At 41.7% G+C, this 12348-nt stretch overlaps 1 protein-coding gene across 2 annotated transcripts in view; it reads right to left on the reverse strand.

The window, feature by feature from the left end:
• The window catches only part of LOC122661514 (nuclear pore complex protein NUP160), a 169378-nt gene that overhangs the window by 125352 nt on the left and 31678 nt on the right, over positions 1-12348 (reverse strand). For both annotated transcript variants that reach the window (XM_043856926.1, XM_043856925.1), the window contains exons 5-6: positions 2059-2216; positions 141-220 (exon numbers count right to left, since the gene is read on the reverse strand). In XM_043856926.1, coding sequence (XP_043712861.1) covers positions 141-220; positions 2059-2216 — 238 coding nt within the window. The remainder of the gene's footprint in view (positions 1-140; positions 221-2058; positions 2217-12348) is intronic.

Below are 12348 nucleotides of genomic sequence, written 5' to 3' on the forward strand. Positions count from 1 at the left end.
CCAGTTCAACAAACATACAAATGAAAATGGAGTAGAAATGAGAATTGAGTAGAAATGAGAATTAAGCATATAAATCACAAACATTTCGCAAAAATGAATAAAGCTCCGTTGAAATTATTGCTCTTTGTACGTAAACATACCATAGTACTATATAAGATTGCAAGAGAAATTAGGCTGGTATTGTCGGCATCACCCACACGTAACTTTGTAGCTGAAACTCCTACAAAAACACAACAAAAAAGTTCCTTCTAAACATTGACTACAGACATCAAGCATTTAAGAATGTTAAATATATCTTTTAAGAGGTGCTCATTGCTCAAACAAATAATCAAATTTATATTTTACAGGGATGCTCAAACAACTAAGTTGTATATATAGATTATAAATAGAAATAAATATCTAACATAAATGAACTCTGAAATATAATGTTTGTTAAGGAGCTGGGAAAAAAAAGAATAAAAAGGCTAACTATTAACATTTAATAAAGACATGATAGAAAGATATTCAAATAAATCTAAGGTATTAAATTTCAATTCTGGTGACCTTTTCTGACTTTATGGAAACGGAAATGTTTTGTACAAAGGTTTCAACCTTATGAAGGAAAAATTAGCATAATATGTTTTGTTGAAACTTTAGGAAATACTAGAATAAAAATTGAGCACGAATAAGAATTAAAAGATAACAAAGAAAAGCATCCATAAGGGTCTAGCAAGCTAAATTAATTAATATATGTCAAACAACAATTATACAATTATTAAAAAAATGGGTAAAAAATAGAAATAAAAAACCATAAATAAGCGTTGAGTGTAGTGTATATTATGTTAGGATCATGACAGAGTAGGACTAGGGACCACAGCCAAGACCATCGACCCTTGCAAAACCATTTCTTTAGAATCTTTAAAAGTGAAGTAAAGAGAGAGAGATTCTAGATCAGTGTTCTTGTTCAGGTTCCGTAACTTTAGTTTTCGTTCCACCAAAAAAAAAAACTTTAGTTTTCGACCTTGGGTAATGCAGGAGCATGATCACAGTTCTGGTTTTGGGTCAATTTTCTGGTTCACAACTGAGCCCATGGTTCAAGTTTTGGTTCAGATCTGAATGTGAGCCAGATGAGGCGTATCCAATCTCTACAGTGCATGCAGTTCCGAGAATTTCAGATATTTTTTAAAATCTTTTCTTCTCCAAATTGTGGGTAGGTTTAGGCGATTAGTTTCTTTATTTTAATATTGTTAGGTTGTTGGGTCAGGCTGGGATATATCTGTTTTAAAAGATTTTCTTACTTTATTAAGAGTTGTAATAGCATTAGGATGTCTTCAAAGCAGCTGTCGGCAGGTTTAGAAAAGGTTCAGTTGTTGAGTCACTTTGGGAATCCACCAAAGCACCTGCGTGGGGGAGGTTTCCTTTTCAGTTAAATACCATTTTTCTTATTATTTTATTCAGTTAGGTGACTGCCAACTAAGCCAACCAATTGCCAAGCTTAGAATCCTATTTTGTATCAGTTTTATAGCAATTTTATAAATGGCTGTAAAGGATAACAGTCCCATACAAATTGATGAATGGAATAAAAAGATTTTTTTTTTAATTGAGGTTCTTGCCTATTCCTTCTCTCTCCTCTCTTCCCTCTCCTCCCCCACAGTTGTGATTCTGCTATCTTTTCTCTCTCCCCACAGTCTAGTTCCTCTCTTCTCTCATACCTGAGATCTGAAAACCCACCATCAGCAGATCCATCTCTCTGATCTGCATCATTGGGTCTATTATGTCACATCATTAAGGTTTTCTATAATAAAAGTAAAGAGAGGGAGAGATGGAGTTGCAAACTTGCAGGCTGTGGCATAAGATTGTTGAAGGAATTTTATACTTCAAATGGAGAGAGAATGACAGAGCGAAATCAGGAAGACTTTTGCACCCCCTTCTCTTTTACCTCTATACCCTCCTCCACCACCTCTACCTTCTTCCACCCAAACCCCCAAACCCTCTGTGCTTTCATGTTGACAAATGGAAATCCATCTAAATGAAAATGAACAGTTGCAGAAAGAAAAAATGAAGGGTAATTGAAATTGCCTGTCATTGTCGGAATGGTAATAGTATGACTGAGAAGCCTAACATGACTTAAAAGATCCCATACTCGTAAGCTCCCATCAGCATGAAGCACAAAAAGTAATTTTCTTCCATGCACCTCTGATATTACTAGATCCAGCACAGCTCCAGTACTCTTGACCCTAGACATCATGTTAGAAATATTGAGCACATAAAAAATGAATAAGTTACAATGAGAAAGGTTAACAATAAGAAATTACAGCATGAGATTAACTGCATTACTTAACAAATAATAGATTACCTGTTACAATAGTTTACGATCAAAACTAAGAAATGTTAAAATATGGACATATGGTAATTCCTGATTAGAGTGTCACTGTCCAACAAAGTACAATTGATTTTGGAAGGAAGGGTTCCTTCTGACATTCTTTCCTCCCCGCTCCCTATTGATGAATCCGATCAGCAACCCCTGATTTGTGTGCTACCCCACCTGGCTATGACAGAGAACAAGAGCCCTAATATTATTTTAGGGTTTGATTTGAGTCTACAGCTTCAGTATTGTTTCAGGTTACTGTAGGTTATCAAAATCTTGTGTTCAAACATAGTTTTGAACTGTTTATTTCATTTGGGAAATTAAACTTGAGTCTAGGCACTGCAAAGGTTTCAAATTTCAATTTCAACTAGGGATTCCAACCCTTGTTGAAACCGAAATATAACGCTGAAATCTACGAAATAAGCACGAAATTTGGTCCATTTCATAGTTTAACTCGACATGGCCATTTTGGTGGCCAAATGAAGGAATTTTTCCTTGAAACTTTTGTAGTGCCTATTTAAGCATTTTACACATGTTTGAATCATTAGATTGGGGGGAAATCCCAAAGTGGTAGTTTGGAATCGGGCCTTGGTTGTCAATGTACGCTGTAGCCTATTGTATCCTTTTCCTTGTATAGCCTATTCTACACATAATTTAATCTTATAATATACAGCATTCAATATAAATAATTGAAGGAAAAAATAACTCTGTCAGGGAGTTTGCACCCTGTGCTCAGACACATGGGGGGAGAAATAACTACCCCGCCTCCCATGAAATGTACAATGGCACCTGACTTGATGCCCCTGTATGCTCTCCAATTGGTGCTCGCACACATGCAGGAACCGCCCTCCCGGACAGAAAACACTTTACCATAATTGAAATACGCAAGAGGAATGAAGAACCATAAAATTGAAAAACATTAGACAATTTTGACCATTTCGTCTGAAACCTGGTAAACCTGTCAAGTTATTCGTGGTTTGGCTTTGATCAATGTCGAAACCTTGAGCAAACCGAGATAAACCATCAAAATTTTCGTATTTCGATGGTCGAACTATGGGCACTATTCCTATAACTTTTCTTACTTTTCTTTAGACCAATCTTTTAGGGTTCAAGACTTGGCCTGTTTTTCTAAAATTTCAAGATATCTTTTTCTTTGTTCGTTTTTATCAGTAAAAGAAATATAAATGGGTAAGGGGGAAAAAAGATACACAAGACCATAAAAAAAATAATATCAAAATAAAACCCACCCAAACGACCAAATCCAACAAGAACCACATCCTGAAGTTCCCTAACCCATAACCCAAATCAACACCACCCCTACCCCCAAAAAAACTTCGAGGGCTCCGAAAACAAAAGAAAAACAAGAAACATAAAAGAAACAGATCCAGCTTAAGAAACCTTTCCTGAATGGAGAAGAATTGTCCCAACTAAACATGAACTTTTTGAGGTAAAGGCCACCCCTTCAAGCTTCCAATCTACCTTCTACTCAAAAAGCAGAAAGATTTCAGGCCTTCCGAAGATTTCTTCCGGTACTCCTCTACAGCAGGAGCAAATAAACCCAGTTACTTATGCACACTTCTTACTGAACTCCATTTCTTTCTTCTCAATCTCATTGGCAGCAGGAGACGACTCATTATTTGGCCCCCACCTACACCTCTCTATCCTCAACACAAATTCAATCAAAGGAGGAGGGGAAGAACCCACTAAAAGAAGGCTGCTACATCACAAACTCAAATCAGGTTAATCCCATATCAGCAGCTTTCCAGTTACTGAATTCCCTACAAAGAGAATCTCAAAGAAAATAACAACTTCCAAAGCTTTACTGCCCAATGGACTGGCTGCAAGTAGTTCTTTAATTTCCCATTGGAAGCTAGCCACAAGCTCCAAATAACCGCTTCCAGACTGACAGATAATAATTTCTTCTCCCTTCTGCTGATCCCTAAAATACACCAGCCTTTCAGAAGATCAGGAAGATGGGTCCAGAGCGTACCTAAAAGTAAAAAAAATTCCCCTGCCCCCCACCCCCCAACATCACCACAGCAAAAAGGCATTGAACCTTATGCATATAGCAGGCATGTAGCATGATAAGTGCCCTGTTTCTGGAATGATTTAAGAGTCAAGATGCTATTCAAGCAAGCAGCCCACACATAAACAGAAGCTTAGAAAGTTAAACATTCACCCAAATTGCATTACCAGAACAAATCTGGCAAACCACTCCCATGTTGTCTTCTAATCTCTCCCATTACATTCCTTCCATCCCATTAAACTACATAAAGGATCACTTCGGAGTTCAAGATTATTCACCGCTCGTTCCACACATGATCTTCCAAACAATTCCAAAAACTCGTTCGTTACATATTTTTAACTTACTTGGAAGTCCAGCTGCCTTCCCAAATCTGAGGGAGGTCTTGGGATTCGCCGCATCAAAGACTCCAACACTACTGGCATCCTCAAGTTGATCTGGAAAATCTCCTCCCGTCAGGATTCCATCCGGGTCAACTGGGTCTATTCCCACCTTCTCTAGTCCGACTCCTTATGGACTGTCCCTACCCCCTTTGATGCCTCCTGGATTTGGAGAAAGATCCTTGCCCTCTGTCCCCTGGCCCTTCGTGGAATCTCTACCTCCATTGCTCGAGGCTCTTCCACCTCCCTCTGGCTTGACCCTTGGCACCCTCTTGGTATCCTGTACTGCATTCTCGGTCCCAGGTCCTTCTACTCCTCTGGTTTCCCAAAAACGCCCCCCTTTCCAATCTCATTTCCTTTGGATCCTGGTCCGTCCCCCCCTCTTCTCAATCCCTCTATTGTCGATCGGATTTGGCCTGCTCTCCCCCCCTTCCCCCCCCCCTTCTGTTGACAAACTTCTGTGGTTGCCTTCTCCCAATGGCCGCTTCACCTCTTTCTCTGCTTGGAACTTCGTTCGCCACTCCGCCCCCTTTATCCCTTGGCACAACCTTGTCTGGTTCAAAGGCCACATTCCCCGCCATAGCCTCACCATCTGGAGAGCCCTCCGCCTTTGCCTCCCAACCCAAGCCTTCCTTATTCACCGTCACATCCATGTTTCCCCTACCTGCTCCCTTTGCTGGAACGGTCTCGAAGACATCCCCCACCTCTTCTTTGACTGCCCTTTCACCTCTACCATCTGGAAAAAAGCCCTTTCATCCATTTGGCACCGTAGCAGAAGACCCCTCCCTTTCGACAGAGAATGGCCCTGGGTGGCTAAGTCCTTCTCAGGGACCTCGATCTGCGACATCATTGGCAAGCTAATCTTTGGAGCTGCTGTTCACCACATTTGGATGGAGCGTAACATTAGGAGATGGACTTCCAACTCTCGATCCTTTGATCTGATTTGGAAAGCCATCTCCATTGATGTCTCTTCCAAGCTCAGCCATAGCCCTCTTCGTGCTATCAGAGACACCCCTAGAAATAGGCACATTGCAGTTTTTTGGGGTCTTGATCTGACCTCCCTTTTTATTGCCACCTCTGCGTAGGTCGGCTTTGTTTCTCCCCTCCCCCCTCTTCCCTTGGATATTCCTTTCTCTCTTTTCCCTGCCCCCCCCTGGGGTATGGTAATACATATTTATTCACCCAAAAAAAAATATCAGAACAAGTATTGAACAGAAATGGAGCCCCATTCTAGCTTTGCCCAGTTCCATCCGGCCAAATCGAGAGTTAAAAAGTATATAAATATATATATATTATTTTTTTGGAAAATTATAAACAAATTTAAGAAAAAAATACTATACCATTATACTACAAGAAGTGCGTAGTGGCAAAGTTGTTGGTGCATTTCCACTCCAACAGATTTTTTTTCCATATAAGCAGCAGAAAAATTTTATTAGATAGCAAGACAAAGAGCAGTTTACAACCCACATTTCCCACCTGATGCATGTAGGTTCAGGAACAGATAACCACAGAAACCACCCACAAGGTATAACTGCAGGGTGTACAGCATAAGAGCAGAATAGTGAAATAGCAATAAATTTCAAATCAGAACTCAGAGGGGAATGAGGAATCAGAACTAGTATAGGTGAACAATCCCTCAAAATACGGCAGTAATCCAACGGATAGATTAGGAAATATGAGCAGAGTACAGATATTAGTAAGTTCAGAAATTAGTCACTTACTAATATCCAGCAAACTAACAAGTAGATGGGTTGATCCAGCAAATCTTATGCTCGACGGCTAGAATTGATCAGATCAGTCCTCCAGTCCTCTTACATCAATTGGAGCGGTGTTTTTGGTCTCCCCCGGTCAACTATCCAGGCTATCGAAACCATTATGTGCATTTTCCTTTGGAAAGGAACTTATTCCTTGAGATTCCTTTATCCAATCAGTTGGGTAACAGTATGCCTACCTAAAGAGGGGGAGGCTTGGAATGAGAAGGATCAAAGAAGCCAACAATGCAGGTATACTTAAACTGATCTTGAAGCTCGTGGTAAAACAAGACGGCATATGAGTCAACTGGGTATATTCCGGCTTTCTCCGTAAGGATTCTATTTGTGTGGTTCCATTTCACTCTGATGCTTCTTGGATTTGGCATAGAATCCTTAGCCTCCGCCCATCAGCTATCAAGGCCATTTCTTCCAAGGTGGTGCACAAAGAATTCACCTCCCTTTGGCTTGATAACTGCCACCCAATGGGTGTCCTTCATTCTATAGTGGAGCACCGTGAAATCTATACCTCGGGCATCTGTAAGTTCTCCCCTATTGCCTCCATCATATCCCAAAGTGTTTAGTCTCCCCTTCTCTCCCCCTCCCCAACTCTTGCCACTGTTTGGAATGCCCTGTCCCCCCCCCATTCCGGCTTTCTCTGTAAGGATTCTATTTTTACAGGGTATACTTCAGCTTTCTTCGTAAGGATTCTATTTGTACGGTTCCATTTCACTCTGATGCTTCATGGATTTGGCACAGAATCCTTAGCCTCCGCCCATTAGCTATCGATGCCATTTCTTCCAAGGTTGTGGACAGAAATTCCACCTCCCTTTGGCTTGATAATTGCCACCCGATGGATGTCCTTCACGCTATAGTGGGGGACCGTGAAATCTATACCTCGGGCATCTGTAAGTTCTCCCCTGTTGCCTCCATCATATCCCAAGGTGTTTGGTCTCCCCTTTCCTCCCCCTCCCCGGCTCTTGCTACTGTTTGGAATGCCCTGTCCCCCCCCCCTCTCCCTCTTGGTTCGCGTTTTGGAGGAAATTCAGTTGTTTGGCTTCCTTTAACGGATCTTTTAGTTCCCTTTCAGCTTGGAACCATGTCAGTACTCGTGGTTCCCTTTCCCCTTGGAGTAGGATTGTTTGGTTTAAAGGTCATATTCCTCATCACAGTTTCACCGTTTGGCGAGCTCTCTCGTATTGCCTCCCTACCATGTCCTTCCTCTTTTATTTACATATCATTGTGTCTCTGGCTTGTGTTCTACATTGGAATGGCGTGGAAGATGTTGACCATCTTTCCTTCTCTTGCCCTTTCTCCTCCGCCATTTGGAAGAAAGTTTTGTGTATGTGTTGGCCCCTCAACAGAAAAATTCTTCCTCTTATTAGGGACTAGGGAGTGGGTATGGGTGGATATGACTTTCGCTCTGAACTCGATATATGATATTGCCGGCAAGCTTGCCTTCAGTGCTACAATTAACCACATCCGGGTGGAGTGCAATCTCCGAAGATGGACATCCAACTCCCGCTCTTTTGATAATATTTATGTAGAATTCAATGAATACTGGCTTGAGTCAGAGTGACTGTAGCCATCTTTATTATAATAATGAGAAGAACATTCTGGAATGAGTACAAGGACAAAAATACCCTCAGGACAATTCTATCCTTGAACCCATATTACAACACTCCCCCTCAAGTTGGTGCATACATATCAAACATGCTCAACTTGCTAATTATAGGAAAAAATAACTTATTACTGATTCCTTTGGTAAGGATATCAGCCAATTGTTTACTAGACTGGATAAACGGAATACAAATTATTCCCTATTCCAATTTCTCTTTGATAAAGTGCCGGCCAATCTCAACATGTTTGGTACGATCATGTTGGATCGGGTTGTGAGCAATGCTGATTGCTGACTTGCTGTCACCATAGAGCCGCATTGGAAGATCAGCATTCATATCAAAATCTTGAAGAAGCCCCTTGAGCCAGAGAAGTTCACAAATGCCCTGTGTCATAGCTTGAAATTCAACTTCAGCACTAGATCGAGCTACAACAGCTTGTTTTTTGCTTTTCCAAGTAGTTAGGTTTCCTCCAACAAATGTGCAATACCCGGATGTTGGCTTCCTATCATCAGGACTGCCAGCCCAATCTGCATTGGTGTATGCTTCTATCCGGAGATGGTTATGTGGAGAATACAAGACTCCTTTTCCAGGAGAGACTTGAGGTAACGGATGTATTCTGCACGCTGCTTCCAACTGAGAAGAGTGAGGATCATGCATGTATTGACTGACAACACTCACAATAAATGTGATATCTGGACAGGTATGTGAGAGGTATATCAATCAGCCAACTAACCTCTGATAGCTACCCTTGTCCACTGGGTTACCTTCCTTACTCTTCAAATGTGTGTTAGGCTCAAGAGAGGTATCTGCTGGTTTACACCCAAGCATCCTTGTTTCACTCAATAAGTCCAGGGTATATTTTCTTTGAGAAAGAGATATGCCCTTAGCTGAATAGGCAACCTCATCCCTAAGAAATACCTTAATCTGCCCAAATCTGTGCCTAAATAAGTCTTCAGCTTCTGGATTTCCTATGCATCACTGCCCGTGATTACTATGTCATCAACATAGACAACCAAAATGGTCACTTGTCCCATCCTTTTAATAGACAATGTATGATTAGCATTGCTATGCTTATATCCATAAGCAAACCATAGCGTTATGGAATCGGCCAAACCAAGCCCTTGGTGACTACTTCAGACCATACAGAGCCTTCTTCAACTTGCATACCTTTCCCTGAGTCTCTAAAGAGGTAAAACCAAGAGGTATCTTCATGTAAACATCTTTTTCCAAGTCTCCATGCAGGAAGGCATTCTTCACGTCTAGTTGTTGGAGTTCCCATCCTTGATTAACAGACAAGAAATAATAACCCGCACAGTATTCATCTTTGCTACAGGAGCAAAGGTCACTTGATAATAAATTCCTTGGGCTTGAGTAAACCCTTTGGCGACCAATCTTGCTTTGTATCTTTCCACTGAGCCATTAGCCTTGTGCTTCACAGCAAAGACCCATTTACAACCAACAGGTCTCTTTCCTAGTGGAGGACTCACCAAATCTCAGGTCTGATTCTTCTCAAGGGCAAGCATTTCTTCATTCATCGCATCCTTCCATTTCTGTTCGGCTATTGCTTCCTACCAATTGTTAGGGATGGAAACAAATGATAAAGAAAATACGAAGCCATGGAAAGCAAGAGTTAGAGAGTTGTATGACACAAAGTTGGAAATAGGGTGTTGTGTACAACTCCTCTTTGGTTTTCGAATAGCAATGGGTAAATCAAGACTGGGATCAAGAGGAAGCTTACCAGAAATATGACTAGGAGAAAGGCTTGGAGCAGGAACAGATGACGATTGTGTAGGATCAGTGGTGGTGGTCTCTTTGTATCGAGGGCCATCTAAAGGAAAATCAGTTCCCCGAGAGTAAGTCTTCACATTGTTCTCCCCCTGGGCCTGTTGTTGCTGATCAGTCTGTCCCACTTCTTGTTCCTGACTTGCAACTCCATCTTCTGGTTCAACGAAAACATCCTCTATAGTAGGTATCTCAATGTCCAAACGAGCAATCAGCAGGACCTCTTCACCACTTATCCCCTACAAGGTACCGGCTGTTTAAAGTAAGCCTTGGACTCCCAGAACACATCATCCATAGCGATAAACACCTTTCGTGTAGGAGGATGAAAGCATTTATACCCTTTCTGGGTAGCTGAGTAACCAAGAAAAATGCATCGTAGTCCTTTAGGATCAAACTTGCGTGTACATGGTGATTCTTGGCAAGCACGACACACCCGAAGACCTTGGGAGACACAACAAAAGTAGACTTCCCACACAGCATATCCAAGGGATAGCGACCACCTAAGACACGGGAGGGAAGCCGATTGATAAGATATGTAGCTGTAACTTGTAAGGACAGCATCACCCCAGAAACAAGGAGGAACAGCCATAGTAAACATTAGAGAACGAACAACCTCCAATAGATGTATGTTCTTGCGTTCAACCACTCTATTTTGAGCAGGAGTGTCAACACAAGAAGTCTTAAGGATGATTCCATGGCTGTCCAAATATGAGCGAAAAGCACCATCCATATACTCCTTGCCATTATCAGATCGAAGAATCTTGACCTTGGCATCGAACTGTGTCTCGACCATTTTATGAAATAAAGTGAAACAGGTGAAGACATCACTTTTACTATGTGTCAAATACACCCAAGTTGTCCTGCTAAACCAGTCAATGAAAGTGAAAAACCATCTAAACCCAGAGGTAAAAACACATTGGGCAGGGCCCCACACATCAAAATGTATCAAACCAAATGGACTAAAACTTCTATTATCAGAAATAGGAAAAATGCTTCGAGTTTGCTTTGCCAAAGTGCAAGCATCACAAGAAAATTTTGTTTATTACACCTTTTCACTAAACTAGGAAATAAACCAGATAAAACTCCAATCGGAGGATGGCCCAAACGACAATGCCAATTATTCAACTCAAATAGTGCAGAATCAAAATCAAAAGATGCAGGCTGAGATGTCAAAGCTGCCCGGGAACTGTCAAGCACGTATAGACCACCAACCACTTTACCACACGCAATCGTACTGTCCGTTGCCAAGTCCTAAAACAAACAATGGGTTGGGAAAAAGATTATTGTGCAGTTTAAATCCTTAGTTAGGCTTAGTGTAACCTTCGGAACATGTAACACAGATGAAAGGCTAAGAGTGGGAGTGCACTGCACAGATCCCTTCCCTGAAATAGGAGAAAGAGACCCATCAGCCATATTAAGACTAGATATAGGAAAATATTGGGAAAAAATTGATGAAGAACCTATCATATGGTCGGTTGCCCCTGAGTCAATTACCCAAGAATCGGGCATGACCGAGGTGCAATTCCCACCAAATGAAATACCTATGGAAGAAGGTGTATTTGAAGTGGTAGACAGAGACAGAGCTGAGGCAGCTGTGGAAGGAGATATTGATGCCGAAGAAGATTTTTCCAAGCGATTCACCATATCCCGTAGATTTTGCAATTCAGCCACAACTTGGGAAAGAGATTGATCAGGCTGTTCTTCAATAGCTGCCTGATGAGCACAGGTGTTGCCAGGCCGATTGGAACCAGTCTTCCCATGCCCATGAGTGTCTGCAGGGCGACCATGAAGCTTCCAACACCGGTCTTTGGTATGCCATTCCTTCCCACAGTGATCACATTTAATGGGAGGTCGATCTCCAGATGTCCGATCAGTACTAGCTGGACGGGAAGAATTTCCATGGGAAGATTGGGAACCAGAAATAAGAGCTGATCGTTCCTGAGTAACAGGATGAACCATGGTTGCACGTCGACTGTCCTCAGCCGAAAGAATTGCACAGGCTTGCTCCTGAGTTGGAAGTAGGTCTCGATTAAAAATGTTGGCACGGATCTAATCAAACTCAATATTGAGGCAAATCAAAAAATCAAAGACACGTAAATCATCCTCCCATTTCTGGAAGGTCGTGGCATCAACATCACAGGTGGCAGTGAACGTGCCCAGAAAATCCAACTACTACCACATGGTGCACATGGTATTGTAATACTTAGGGGTGTCAATAATGCCCGGCTGGCCCGAACCCGCCCGACTGCCAGCCCAAAGGGTCGGGTTTAGGATAAGACCCCTGCTTAGCCCGGCCCGGCTCGGACCCGACCCTGTATTAGTTATAGGCATATATATTTGTAATAATGTATTATATTATAAGGGAAAAGACAAAAATGCCCATAAGAGATGGGTAAACTAGTAAACCCTAAATCCCATTTCATTTTTCACTCTTCATTCACATCCCTTG

The sequence above is a fragment of the Telopea speciosissima genome, chromosome 5, assembly GCF_018873765.1.
Source record: "Telopea speciosissima isolate NSW1024214 ecotype Mountain lineage chromosome 5, Tspe_v1, whole genome shotgun sequence".
In the NCBI taxonomy this organism is placed as follows: Eukaryota; Viridiplantae; Streptophyta; class Magnoliopsida; order Proteales; family Proteaceae; genus Telopea; species Telopea speciosissima.